Source organism: Drosophila subobscura, chromosome A (assembly GCF_008121235.1).
Source record: "Drosophila subobscura isolate 14011-0131.10 chromosome A, UCBerk_Dsub_1.0, whole genome shotgun sequence".
NCBI classification, from domain to species: Eukaryota; Metazoa; Arthropoda; class Insecta; order Diptera; family Drosophilidae; genus Drosophila; species Drosophila subobscura.
The window spans coordinates 21,261,532-21,275,939 of record NC_048530.1 but is presented as its reverse complement, the minus strand read 5'-3'; the positions used below and the strand labels follow the sequence as shown (position 1 = coordinate 21,275,939).

Below are 14,408 nucleotides of genomic sequence, written 5' to 3'. Positions count from 1 at the left end.
GACCTTCACTCGTTTTTCATTTTCATTTTCCTCTCACTCGGCCAAAGATTGCGTAAAGCCCATCCACCCATTCCACCCCATCCCATCCCATCCACCCGTACAACCCGTCAGACGCCGCAAAATAAGATTCCGCTGATTGTGTGTTGGCCCTGTTTTCGTCAATTGTCGACAATATCGTTTTTAATGCGCCTCTTTATTTGTTTAAAAAGAAAACTCACAAAACGAATAAGAGACTGACAAAGGCAGAAGAATAAATGAAATCCCCACTAAAGGAAAAGTCTGAAAGGCTGCTGTCGAAGTTCTGTGTACCCTGTAAAGCAGTCAAATGAAATGAGCGATGAACCTTTATGTACATATTGGGATATATGTATACACGATAACGAGATCTTTCTTAAGGTTGCTTATGTTGCTACGTATGCATATACCATTCATTGAAGGGTGTCACAACTGCTGCCACACTTTGAGAACTCAATATGTACAAAGTGCTTGGCTAAGGGGGTCTTTGGGTGGATTGGTGATTTTGCTCGAGTGATACATTTTTAATGCATTTTCTCAATGTCCGATTCTTGGCATTGCTTCCCATTTGTCGATTGATTGTTGTTGATGTTGCCCCGTTCCCTCGAAAAGCGATTCACATGAGTGACCAAATAGGGTTACGGAAAAGATGCGAATATCGAATGATGGAGAATGGATGATTTGATAGAAGGCTGTGTTGATGGATCAGCGTGAAGGGCGTCCGAGGGACAAGAAAGATTGAGGCATACATAGATGGAAGATCTCAATGAATGGAAGTGTGAGGTTCGGTGCGACTAAAACCAAAAGTTCATTGAGTTTGAGTACTTATTAATCGTGATCCAATAAAGATTCTGTGTACTCTTCCCCATGCCTTTTAGTGTATTAGTTATATTATTGTGTTGCTTGGATGATTGATTGCATAAAAGTCTATTTTTGATGGGGTTAAGATCGTGGGTGAATATAGTTTTATGAATGTTAACATTATAGACTAAGAGATTTACTGCCCACTAAAAGCCTTCTGAAACTGAAAATTATATTGCGGATTGGGTTCGAAGACCTAGTCAAGGGTAGAGTCATAGTCGCAGTTAGCTTACGAATTGGAAAGTGGCATCGAGTAAAGCACTTAGACAGTACACAAACCACACCGTCCTAGGGCCTCCTAGCCTTTGCTTGGTACTTTATTCTTTGATTTCTTTAAACTTTTAAAGATTGGTAACTCACCTGCAAAGAGAAGAAAAGTGGGAGAACAAAGTAAGGGATTAGTGCGGTTGATTTTTAATCGTTTATTTCTTTCTTAGTTCTTAGTTGGCTGTTCATTGAGTACTGTCTCGGATGCCCCAGTGGCGCAGTGACCTCATGACCTCGTTTATTAGGATTTTTCTCCCTCTTCCTGAAGATTTTCTCTTCGTTGCGTTTTGAATTGCACAGGACATTGACATTGGGGGGGCAACTGTGACGTCTGCATTGCGGGCTTTTGCCTGAAGAAAGCTTTTTACCCGAGAGAGATGGCAAGAAAGCCCCCAAAAAGTTGTCGTAGAATGAATAAATAATTAAATTTGAATTTAAATTGAAATTGCGCGCGCATAGGAGTCTGCCTGGCGCCCTCTGGCCCCAAAGCACCGAGCTTTTTGCCAGCTTTTCGAACTTCCAATTTCGAAAATATTTCAAGAGGCAAGCCAACCACCTACGCCAGCGCAGGCAGCGACTGCGGCAGAGACTGCGGCGAAGCAGCGGCAGCAACGCTTATCGCTCGGCTTTTCGGAATTTGTTGCTCTGGAGGAGCACGTGCTCGGTGGCAGCGGCAGCGGCAGCAGCAGCGCTCGGCATCTGCGGCATCCACAAAACTCACTCTCCCACCCCCTTCAGCTACGGCAAGATACTGGAGCAGGCGAATTTTCTCTTGGATTTTGAAGCAATAAAAATAACAAAAACAACAAAAAATAACAAGATAGAAAAGCCTTCAATTAATAAGGATAGAAGTAACAAATACCCCTGGGAAAAGCACAGAAAAGTCTTCTCACGAGTCGGAGATGGATCCCACATTTGATCAAACAATCAAAGTAGATCTCTACCAAAGAAGAGACATCAACGGGTGGAAGTTTGCCTAATTGCTACCTCTATGCCTTCAGCTTGGCGACAGAGGGTATCAAAGGGTTCGACTCTGCTGTCAGCAGGCGCTCCCTCGCTTCCGCATTCTTTTCGCTCCGTTTTGGCTTCGCTGCCTTTGGCTCATGTTTGGCGTTGACTCCCCGTTGACGAGAGATAAGCGCTGCCTGCCACTCGATGCTGTTCAATGATTTCTTCACGTTTCCCCACCCTTCTCAGCGCGCTTTTGGCTGTCTTTAGGGCTCTATCCTGCTGCTGCTCCTGTTTCGTGTTCCCTCTCCTGCTGCTACCCTCATAAATATGCAAACCGAGAATAAAACTGATGAAAAGGAGACAAGACGCGTGGGGGCTGGCTGAAATTCCGGCGGTGTATTTAAGCATTGAAGGAGGATACGACAATTTTCTTCCTTGCCACGCCCACGTCCACATTCACTTGGCCTGGGACAATTTCTTAAAGCTTTCCACATTTTTGGGTGTTTTTAGCTTTGTTCAAGTTTGAAGAAATATAAATTACAGGCAGCTATGCGAGTGCCCCATTACGTGAAATGTTCCCCAATCACAACTTAATTGCCTCGCTCAGATGTGTTCCTATAAAATCCCCCTCCAATTTGCTTTATTTTCGCACATTTCATCCAAACGGAAATGTTTCCACTTTTCACTTCTTTCGTACAACATCTGCTGGTGAGTGATTTCTGTTAATTTTTACCCATTAACGAAAGTTTTTCAGAGCTAAAAACTATTTAATATCGCAGCAGAAGTTCCTTTTATTCGAACAAAACTGTGAGGAACAGACTATAAATGCTCAAACACAAAACCCAAGCCATAATCCTGTCTACCTAATCCCCTGGGAATCCAAAAACACATTCAAATTCCGCGTCAAAACTTAAATTCGTTGCACATTGCGCGGCTCATGTTGCGCTTCAATCAGCCTGATTGTGGCAACCAGAGCCAGAAATCCTTGGCGGCAGCCTGGGAAATATGCTAATAAAATTTAAACTTTAACTCCTGCAGGGGGGCGAAAACTCGTATTTGTTTTTGTTTGTCTGCCGTATTCGCATTTTTATTGCCAACTCGGAATGCACTTTCCGACGCGACGGTGCTGTGCACATAAAAAACCCGGAAGTGCCCCTTCCCCTTTCTTTCCTTCCTTGAATTTGCATTTGCATTTGCATTCATTTATTACTCATAAGCAACAATGTAAGTGGTCCGTGGCGGGGTGGGGGGGTAAGCCAATATGTTTAGCTACCCCTGAATGAATGAATGAATGAATGAATGAATGAATAAATTAATGAGTGAATGATTGGTGGTGGTCCCGGATTGGGACTTAATGTCGGTTTCTTGTCATTTAATTTGTCACTTCCATGATATAAGCGTTGGTCTAATGGCGGCCGTTTTCCTCTCCGTCTGCCGATTTCCCCCCTCATTGACTTTAGCTTTGCCTTTGCCTGTGGCTTTGCCTTCACCTTCAGCCTTCACTTCGAAGACCATCATCTTGACATTTTGATTTATTGACTAATGCGCCGATGTAGGGCTTCACTGAGAAAAACAAAATCCGAAATATATTTGCAAAATTTGAAGGGGAAAATCTGTGGCATAGAGTCGGCTTTTGGTATAGTTTTAGCTGCAAGAAAATTGAATGACTGGGAAAAGTGTGAACAAGGAAATACAAGAGTCCTCCACTTGCATTCCCTCAGTGTCGATTTGCCTGTGGCTGTGGCTGTTGCTGTTGCGGCTTGTTGCTGATGATTTGGCACTGAGCCGCTTACCAGCTGGACTCCGACACCGACCCCTACCCGTACACCTACTTGTACCCGGAACAGTGCCAAAACCGCGGCTGGTCGGCTTTCGCATGCTCGTCAGCTGCCAAATTACGCGCTGCCATTGGCATTGGCATTGGCTCTTGTGTCGTGTGACATGTTTGTGCAACTAATGCAGCAGCAGCAGCAGGCGCAGCAGCATGTTGAATGTTTGCTGGTGCTCCTTGATGCAGGATCCAGGAGCCAACGCCAACGCCAAAGCCAAAGTCATCCTGTTAACGAGCTCGTTACGGCTCATTGAGTTTCGTTTCGATTCGCTCTGTTGCAGGCATTGGGCCAATGCAAATTGAATTCTCTTTCGAAACGGAAATGCAAATTAAGCACAAAGTGATTCCCAATGGTTGTAGCTGCTCTCAAATAAGTTTTTACGCTCCTATTTCTGGCTGATCCATAAGCAAATTGAAGAAGTAGAATTATACAGCAGAAAGATTAAATGCAAGTGCCACTGAAGGTAGCCTTTACCTCATAGTCTCTCAGCTAATTTATAGTAATTCAATTACTGATATTTGTATCTATGTACATCTAGTATCTGTATCTATAGTTTATTTAGTTAATATTCCCACTGCAGTTGCATTTATCTTTGAAGTTTCGGTGTCCCCAGAGCCGGGGCTTGTCCACCGTTCAACTGTTTACTTGTTGAGGAAAGTTTTCTTCCACCCGCCAGTCCAGACATTACCCAACTCCCCTCGCTTTCGCTCACTCTCTTTACGGCCCCTTTGGGTAGCATTCATGTGCATTCCCGTTAACTGCCAGCGAAAGCTGAAGGCCACGGCGCAGGCGTCAAATCGCAGAGAGGTGCCCCAGCAATCTCTCTCTTGCTGCCTCTCTTCCCCTTTAGTATTTGCCTCATTTTCAGTTATAAACGATTATATTTAGTGGCCAAATATTGGAAGAATCATTTTGGCAAACAAATTTCCTTTTAGTTTTCCTAAAATTAGCAGAAATCAAACGAATTTCCAAATTTCCCCAAAAAGATTTCGATTAATTTATGGCGTACGTAAAGCTGTCAAGAGATATAGCCATGGAAATGGATATATACGTATCTAGATATAGACTCGATTTGTTATCGTTCGTACACGCGCCCCTTCCCCCAAGCACCTCTCTCGCTCTCTCTCTCTCTCTCTCTATCGCGCTCTCTTTGCCGAGAGTGGGAGACATAGAGAGAGAGGGAGAGAGAGCGAGATAGAGTGCGTGGGAAAGTTGCCGGCTATGAGAAGCGGAACAGAAACTGTCACTCAGTCGAGCATTAGACGCCAACGCGTTTGGTCACCAAGGCTCTAGCTCTCTCTTTCTCTCGTTCTCTGTTCCCTTTGCCACCTTTTTCTCATTCACACTTAAACTCTCGCTCGCTCGCTCGCTCTCGCTCTCGCTCTATCTCCGTCCCCACCGTGCCCCTTTGGCGTGCCCTCCACATGCGGAAAAGTGTGAAAAAGTTTTGGTAGCGAGCGGCTCTTATGTATACATCACGTACGTACAACCCGAACGACAAACAAAACAATTTCCATTCTAATTTGCACTTGAGGCACTGCAACAACACTCGCATGCTGCAAGCAGTGGCCAAGCAGCGCAGAGCCGTGCAAGCAGTCTTCCCTGCTTTCCAGCTGGAGAGAGTCCCGAGAGTTTTTATTTAAAATTAGACCGAGTTCTCCTCCCACACTCCCACACTCTTTTGCCCCTCCATCATACTTTTTGTTGTTTGTGTAATCTAAAAATATGGAAATTTGATTTTCGAACTGCACTTGTGCTCCATAAATCAAAGCAGAAATTCTGAATCGAACATCAAAACTAGACAAATTTCCCCTCTTTGATTTGGGATTTGTGTAGCAGCAGCAGAACGGAAACCACAGCGGCTGCAACATCATGTTCTTGGCCGTCAATCAGAGTCTCCACAATGCCAGCAAGAAAAAGAAGAAGCGACGCTCCATACAGCAGGATGAGGATGAGAGCAGCGCCACGGGCAGCACTGAGGTGAAGCCGCGGCGTCTGGAGTCTGCGGCGTCCAGTGACCAGCTGGTGGCTGGCGACGCAACATCGACGGCAGCTACCGGTGCTGGCGGGGGCAACAAGGCGGTTACCTCGCTGGTGCTCGTCTACATCTACTTGGGCGCCCTCACCCTGATCCTGGCCAGTCTCGCCATTGTCTTTTACACGCACACACAGCAGGAGCCAGGCGATGCCTCGTCGCCCACGCCCAGCTCCTCGAGGCTCTTTCGCGCACAGTTCCAGGCGGAGTTGCAGCGATCCGAGGATGTCCTCAGAGCAATGCTCAACCAGATTATCGCAGCGGATCGAGAAGCGGACAGGGAAACAACGTGAGTGTGTGCCAGTTGGGGTTTGGAATCACTTTTAATCTTTGAACTCTCTCTTGATAGCACCGCCAGCACCACGCGAAAGGTCAGCAGCAGCAGCAACGGAGAGTTGAAGAACGAGCGCAAGTTCACGGACAACCTGATTGGCCACCGGACAGAGGAGAGGCGAATGCGCATCCGACGGGACATTGCCTCGTCGCCCGCTTCGATGCATGGCAAGACACTTTCAGAATGCTCTTTGTAACCCAACCTAATCCATCTCTCTCTCTCACAGCTGATCCACTGATTGAGTTCTTCAATCCAAACCACCGCATGGCGCTCGAGGAGCAGGACACGGAGATCCGCAAGCGAACCGGGCAGAAGGGCGCCGCTCCGGGCGGCGACGAGTGGATCTATCTGAACACCTACTGCCGCGTGCCGGAGAAGATAATCACAGGCTTCTGCAAGGGCACACAGGACTACTGTCCGCCGGCGCCAGTGGGTCCGCCGGGTGAGTCTGGGCCCAAGGGACCGACTGGGAATCCTGGGTTGCCCGGCATACCCGGCCCCAAGGGCAATCGCGGCGATGTCGGTCTGCCGGGCGCACCTGGCGTCGATGGTGTCGGCCATGTGGGGCCCGCGGGTCCACGTGGCATCAAGGGCGATGCGGGCGCCGTCGGACGGTCGGGCCTGGATGGGCGTGACGGTGTGCCGGGGGAGCCCGGACTGGACGGAGTGCCGGGACGAGCTGGTGCCGATGGCAAGAACGGGCAGCCGGGGCGTGACGGCAAGGACGGGCTGCACGGCAAGGATGGCAAGGATGGGCTGTCCATCACCGGGCCAAAAGGCGCCCAAGGACCACCAGGCGAACGAGGACTCAAGGGTAGGGTATCATTCATTGCTTGTGTGTGCTTCCAGAGTGCAAAATTGTGTGCCCCCCACAGGCATTGCTGGTCCGCGCGGACGTCCTGGCAAGCCGGGCACCAACGGCACGCCCGGCGTGCCCGGCATCAATGCCTGGAAGATGCAGTTCCCCAATGGCAGCTCCTCGAACGATCTGCTGATACCGCCCTCGATCACAGACCTACACGCACCGGACTTCCAGCGCACGGTGATTGTCGAGGAAGGGCGATCCCTGAATCTCAGCTGCACGGCCACCGGCAGTCCCCAGCCGCAGGTGGAGTGGCGCCGCGAGGACGGACGCACCATCAACGTCAATGGAATGGAGAGTGAGTAGGGAGAGAGCAGCAGAGAGAAGAACTGAAGCTAAACATTGCATCCATCACAGTGGCCTCCATCAGCGGACAGTTTCTGAAGTTCACCAACATCACGAGGCATCAGATGGCGGCCTACACGTGCTATGCCAACAATGGGATCGCGCCCGTTGCCAATGCAACCTTCATAGTGGAAGTACACTGTAAGCACGAGAGAGATCCATCCATGGAGCCTATTTTCATTTATTTATTCTACGCCCAAAAGTTGCGCCAATGATCTCGGTGTACCGACAAATGATCTACGCGGAATACCAGAGCAGCGCCACGCTCGAGTGCCTCGTGGAGGCATTCCCCGAGGCCATACGCTACTGGGAGCGTGCCTACGATGGCAAGATACTGGATCCCAGCGAGAAGTACAGCATTGAATCCTATCCAGATGGGTGAGCAGAAAAACACAAAAAGAGCTACTGTTGGTTGATTTTTAATCTGCTATTTGCAGCTTCAAAACTTCCATGCGTCTGACCATTAATAACCTGCGCAAGGACGACTTTGGCTACTATCATTGTGTGGCACGCAACGAACTGAATGCCACCATGGTCAACTTTGAGATAGCACGTGAGTACACAGCATAGACGGAGAGACTTGCTTTATCCTTGGGCTACTTCTCCAGCACAAGATCCAAACAGCGAGACGCCGTATGTGGGCAACAGCATCAAGGTGTATGGCCAGCGACCGCCTGAGAGCGAGTGCCCCGTCTGTGATCAGTGTCCGGATCCGAGGTAAGTGCCCTGCCCCACTTAATACTGGTCTACGCATCCTGCAATGCTTTATATTACAGCCTGTACCAGTGCAAGGATTCCATACTGAACAACTTTGAGATACAGCCAACGGGAAATCTCAGCTATCCGGGACTGCCCAAGCGACCCAAGAGTGAGTGAACACAGTGAGATCAGATTTCAGCATTCCTCAAGTGCATCTTGTCTCTGTTTCTGTCTCTTGGTAGCCTGCTACTTGTATGCCGTCGGCAAGCCCGTCTTCCACAAGGTTGTCAATGAGAAGTTTGGCTCGTGGCTGCGCGATCCAGCGCCCGAAAGCGATCGCGAGAAGACATACGTGACGAACGAGAATGATCCGTACAATTTGTTTGAGTTTACCACGCGGATACAGTATCGCATGAACAGTGTGCCCCGGCGCAAGTACGAGATACCCGAGGGTTTCCATGTGAGTAACGTAAAGGATTCCAAGACTCTTTGTTGTTACTTTCCTTTGCCGCTTTTAGGGCAATGCTCATGTGGTGTTCAATGGCTCGTTCTACTATCATCAGAGGAACTCCGATCTGGTGGTTAAGCTGGATCTGACAAGCCTCAAGAAAATCAGTACGTAGTGCCATAAATATTCCCAGAAATGTCATCCATTGTGGATTGATTCCTGCCTCTTTGCAGCCACACAACTGCCCTATGCGGGAGTGGCTGCCTCCAATCGACTCTACGCCACGGACTTCAACTTCATGGACTTTAATGTGGACGAGGTGGGCCTGTGGGTTGTCTACAGCACCTACAACTCCAACAACACGCTGGTGGCAAAGGTGCGTAGTGAACAGCGCCTGAGAGAGCCGCCTCTTTAGAATGATTTCTTCCACAGCTGGACGCAGAGACACTGAAGATGCAGTACAATTTCAACATCACACTGGACCACCATCAGTTTGGGGAGATGTTTATTGTGTGCGGCAATCTGTATGCCATCGATTCGGCCACAGACAAGAACACACAGATCCGATATGTGGTGGACCTGTACAAGGGCAAGCTGCTCAATACGAATCTGCCATTCTCGAATCCCTTCAGTCACACGACCACCGTCGGCTACAATCCCCTGACAGTTGTGAGTGATAAATCTTTGGCCTATGGCTTTACCCCACTCATTCCCCACCTTTGCAGGAACTCTACTCGTGGGACAAGGGCAATGCACTCACATATCCCATACGCTACAACGAGCAGCGACTCATATCCGACAACAGTTAGGAGCGGATCCGAGATCGATCTGCTCCAGTCACAGCTCAAAATCTAATCTAATGTATGTAGATACTAAGGCACACACGCAACACACACACAACACACACACAATAAATAAATGAAAATTGTTTTTTTTGTCCCACAATCTACACAGCTCAACTTTGTCTGTTGGTGTTCAATATTTATTCCGAGATCATTCGATTGTTTGGTCGCTTGATTCTCACGTCTGGCGCTGCGCTAATTGCAAAAGTCAGCGAGCAGGGAGGAAAGTGGCCATAGATCTGTGGGTGTCAAGTGTAAATTTGCCAATGGACAAGCGCTGCTTGCAAGTGCAACAAAGTATTTGTGCAGCAAGAGAGTGTGAAAAAGAGCGGAGAGCAGAGAGCAAATAAAACCCTCCAGACGTAGCGTTAGGCAAATGCTGACAAATGTGAAATGAATTAATTTGCAGCCCAGCACCGAAGATAGCACTGCTTGCAAGCAGTCCAAGTGGGTTAAGAGAGGGCCTAGGTAACAAATCGGTTGCCCTTTTCCCTCTATGACATGTTTCGGATTCCTTTTCATCATCTTTTGTTGTTTTTCTCATCCTTATCCTCTGCCATTTCCATCCACTCCACCTGTCCGTCATGCCACAAACCAAAATCATCCACTAAATGACGAGGTAAATCCATTAGCTAAATCTAAGACCTCCCTCCCGCGGCAGCGGCCTCACCATTGGTGTCCATCATCCAGTCTCTCTCGCTCCTCCTGTCTCTGTGTGTCTCTGTCAGCCCCCCGTTGCCAATTAGCAGCGATAATGTTGACATTATCCGAGGAAACGAGGGCCGTTTTCCATTAATTATGCCTGCTTAAAAATTGCCCGGACCCGGACCTGGACCTGGACCAGGAATGGCTGCCAAATTGCAGCAACAAGTTCCCATCCATCCGCAGTCCCCCACACCCTTTCCCCTACCATTTTCAGCAGTCATTTTCTGAGACGTGCCACAGCGTGATGCGGCAAGGGGGGAGGCGGGCTGGCCATGCGGTTCGGTTCGGTTTGAGTTAATTTGCTGGCATCGTTGCCACGGCTGGCACGGGTGGGGGAGTGTCCTGCAGAGCCTGAAGCTTCATATTGACATACTGACAGAGTGACAGACCAGAATGACGGCCTGTCAATGCAGTCAATATTCGCTGCTGGTACGATTATTTCGCTGAAACTCAGAGCCATGATAGGCGGAGCGGGTGCTGGTGGGGGGTTGAAGCCCTGCCATCACCCCTCCACCCACCTACCGCTGTGCAATGTGCGTGACGGAGAGAGAGAGAGTCGCGTTGCAGGAAGTCTTTCTCGTCAATTTCGTTGCATGTTTGACAATTTGCATTTTTCGTTTGCCCCGCGGCGTTGCAAGCTCTGCTCTCTCCCTGCCTGCCCTTACTCTTTGTGCAACATTCCTGGGACCCGCTTGGGCCATTGTCTGAGCGATTTCCCACTGCATTTTCCGATTCCTTTTGTCAATGTTCCATGGAATGCGCTCCACCAACTGCCAGCGGAGTGGAGTCGTGCCGTGGCTTACGATGCCTATGGCCTATGGGCTCTGGCCATGGCCGTGGTTGTGGCTGTGACTCCGACTGTGACTGTCGAATCTCTCTGGCCAGCGCAAAAGTCACAGCTGGAATGGCCAAAGAGTGTGCTTTAATTGAGACTTTCGCATTGGCATTTGGCATTTTGGTTTCGGTACTGGTATTGGTCCTTTGAGGTCCTTCAGTTGTTTTAGCAGCGGGTGGTCCTCGCATGTGTGGACGTGATTCGATTCGAGAAACGATTGCAGCAGGCCCCCCTGCGATGTGCATGCAAAGTGGAACCCCAACAACAGATAAAATATATCCCAAAAAAGGAACTACAGAACAGTGAAAAGAGGGCAACAAACACTGGATAGTCATGGAGTGTTCCACTGCGAAATAACTTTAGATTTTCGAGTGTCATTTCCAGACTTTCAAAGTATTTGCAGCGGCAGTGCCGAGTCTCGAGGCTCCTCTGTTACGAGAACTTTTGAAGCTTTTTGGGTTGCTCTTAATCGAGCAGCATCTGTCGAGAGTCGATCATCAATCAATTAGCACCGTTCAACCTTGTTGGCCTTTGGCTTTGGCTCTGACTGTGGCTCGGCTCCTTCTGCGTCACCTCCGTTGCACGAGTGTTTTGATTTATGCAATTTTAAATATACATTTCATACAATTTTTCCCCTCTATTGAATTGGCTTTCGCTTTTTCTTTTGCTGGCCAAATGCCAGCGGACAAAACGTTTGACTTGGCCAAGCAGCATTCCCTTTTCCTTTTCCCCATTTCACTTTCTCTTTATCATTTTCAAAGCCAAAACTTGTGACGTTTATCCGTGGGGCATTTCGCATTTGAGAGCAGTGGAAATGTGTCACATATTTGTGTGACTTTGTTTGAGGGTATCGCAGAGTCGACAGTTGTCGAGCACTGGCAGCGGGAGGGCATCCAACACTGGAGCGGATGTTTGCCGCTAAGCGCATTTGGCAGCTGCTTTACCGCTCTCTCTTTCTCTTTTGCTCTCTCTCTGGAGCATCTGTTGGATAGCGGAGAGTCCTTAGAGCCCAATGGCATGGCGTTCATCAAATGATTTTCATGCTTCAGCGGTGCCAAGTCCACTCATCCACCCATCCATCGCTCATCTGCACGCTGGAGAAGTCACTCTTAGGAAGTGCCTCTCTGTTGCCTTTCCCACCAACGCCCCGCGGTGACTAACTTTAGTCGTTGTGTTTAGCAACAGTTTGCTTCATTAAATTGCAAACGAGAGCTCCGCGCTTCGAGTGTCTCCTGGGGAGGCGCAGGCGATAGACCAGCAAGACAAACGAGGGCAAGGAGTGAAGAAAGCCTCGACAACTAGTCAGAGAGAGAGAGGAGGGGGCAAGGATAAGGTAGAGAGAGTGAGTGAGAGCGGGTTGGGTGCTTACTTTTTAATCAAAATGCAAAATGTAATTTGGTCTCTTAACATGAACATGAACGTGTGCAGGTCACTGGGCCATAAAGATTCATATAATTTCATGGCTAAGGGGGGAGCACAGACAGAGAGCAATTATCAGAGCCTGAAGCCTGCAGCCTGAAGCTAAAACTAAACACACAGCGGCCAGTGTGTCCGTCCCAATAATCATGATGCCAGGACGATGCCAATCTCGCTGGTGCGTTAAATTATTTCTCGTAATAAAACGAGGATGGGAGGGAGCCTGTACAGAAAGCACCCATAGAGCCACTTAAACTTTGATGAACCCACAGCCCTCAAATGTCAAGCATCAGAGGAGCGGCAGGCTGCTTTAGCAGTCCAATAACTTTGCTTAAATGCTAATAAATGGCTCGGTCCAAGTGCTCCATCGGAACAACATTTACTGGCGAATTGTGACGCAGCTTAAGTTTTGCTGAATGGAAAGGCAAAAAGCCCTCTCATGCCCAATCAGTGGCAGATATTAAAGGTGGGAAACAGGACAAAGAAGCTGATTTTATGGCGAACAAAAGCTTAGGGCAAGTGTCACGATAATTGCTGCAACTCGTTAAGCGATTCCCAATTACCAGTGGAAGCTGCTCATCTCAGCAATCGTATTCGGCATTTGGATGCATTCGTATAAATTCCAGCAAAGACCACTTGAACTTGTGGCACTTTTCCCCTATCGAGCACACGATTAGCCCTGCCAGCAGGAGGGAAAGCGAAATGCGAAAAGCGAAAGGGATTTTGATCGCCAGTGCCAGCCTTGGCTCTTTGATTGATTGTGTGGCAGCGTAGAGTCTCCTCCTGCACACAGCTTCTCCATGCCAGAGCAATGAGAAATGATTGGTGGGAGCGGCGGTACTGGAACTCTGACTGGGCTTCGGATTTGGTTGCATTGGGCATGGGCTGGGGATTGGAAATGGGTTCGGCTTTCTCCTGCTGCTGCTGCTGCTGCATAGTCGGATAGAGACAATGCCTTGTCGATGTGGATATGCTTCGTGCCACAGACAAAAGGCAGAAGGCAGAAGGCAGATGCACAATGCCAGGCAATGGCATTTCTCGAAATAAAACCCAAACACAAGTGGCACAGCCTCTACTCTTCAGATCCCTCTCTCTCTCTCTCTCTTCCTCTGTAGTCTTAAATGCGTTAATTGAGTGCTAGGAATTGTCTTTCAGCTTTTTTGTCTGGCTTCCTTTTGTTGTTCGTCGCGCAACTCGAAGCGCCACCCAAAGGCAGCGGCACAGGGAGAGGCAGGGGCACCCACATTCCACATCCACTTGTACTTTGCTAGTACAAACAACAAATCAAAGTCAAATGGTCAACGAGATGAACGTCCATCGCTTACAGGGTAGCAGCAGCAGCAGCAGCAGCAGCACACTCCGGCAGCGGGGGTCTGGGGTGTTGGACACATGAATCAATTGCCAATTGATGAGGTAATGCCAATACATTCCAATTAATATTCAGCAATTAATTAGCATAATCGATTGGTAATTAAATTGCATAAATATTGAACCCACTTTCACAATGAAACGCGAAAAGAATCGAGTTGGCTTTTGTGTTGAAAAAAAGGCTTACAAAATCAACCACAACATTTAATTGTGCTTTCAATGAATGCAAAATTGATAGAGATTCAGATGGCAGATGCCAGAGCCAAACCACTTTCAACGATAAAGCGTTGGCTAGAGCAGGGTATGGGCTCACGTCGAGCACTTGCACAGCTTTTTGCGACTTTTCTTTTTTTTTATGGCTTTGCCAATTGAAATGTTGGCCAAAATGTTGCCCAACCTTCTCGTCTGCAAACGTTTCGCTTTGACACTTTGCGTTTTATGGTCGCCAATAAAATGTCCGTACACCCCCTGCCCCTGCCCATGCCCCACTGCCCCAACCCCACTGCCCCCTAATGCTTTTCGCGCTTTGGTGCACTTGAGTGGGCGAAGTGGAAACAGGAGCAGAAGCAGAAGCAGCAGCCAAAACCAGGAAC

The 14,408-nt window shown here is 48.6% G+C and overlaps 2 protein-coding genes across 6 annotated transcripts in view; one reads left to right on the top strand and one right to left on the bottom strand.

The window, feature by feature from the left end:
* LOC117892502 (potassium voltage-gated channel protein Shaker) overlaps positions 1-14,408 on the bottom strand; it is a 106,003-nt gene that overhangs the window by 86,502 nt on the left and 5,093 nt on the right. The gene's annotated exons all lie outside the window — the stretch shown is intronic.
* On the top strand, positions 5,190-9,558 carry LOC117892576. 3 transcript variants are annotated; one of them, XM_034798908.1, is made up of 15 exons: positions 5,190-5,405; positions 5,766-6,250; positions 6,311-6,462; positions 6,522-7,109; positions 7,171-7,455; positions 7,515-7,643; positions 7,706-7,880; positions 7,940-8,055; positions 8,111-8,219; positions 8,279-8,370; positions 8,444-8,661; positions 8,720-8,816; positions 8,883-9,025; positions 9,082-9,318; positions 9,375-9,558. In XM_034798908.1, exons 2-15 carry the CDS (start codon positions 5,799-5,801, stop codon positions 9,456-9,458), a joined length of 2,877 nt encoding a protein of 958 aa, XP_034654799.1. In that variant the 5' UTR covers positions 5,190-5,405; positions 5,766-5,798; the 3' UTR covers positions 9,459-9,558. The 3 variants fall into 3 exon arrangements, with proteins under 3 accessions (XP_034654799.1, XP_034654816.1, XP_034654808.1); XM_034798925.1 differs by having other exon boundaries at positions 5,763-6,250; XM_034798917.1 differs by having other exon boundaries at positions 5,701-6,250.

What these genes read in the sequence shown, in the direction of transcription:
- LOC117892576 (XM_034798908.1), top strand. Translation starts at nt 5,799, where the DNA reads ATGTTCTTGGCCGTCAATCAGAGTCTCCACAATGCCAGCAAGAAAAAG. An exon ending in CTTCATAGTGGAAGTACACT is followed by an intron (nt 7,644 to 7,705) that starts GTAAGCACGAGA and finishes TACGCCCAAAAG; the next exon opens with TTGCGCCAATGATCTCGGTG. An exon ending in ACAACACGCTGGTGGCAAAG is followed by an intron (nt 9,026 to 9,081) that starts GTGCGTAGTGAA and finishes TTTCTTCCACAG; the next exon opens with CTGGACGCAGAGACACTGAA.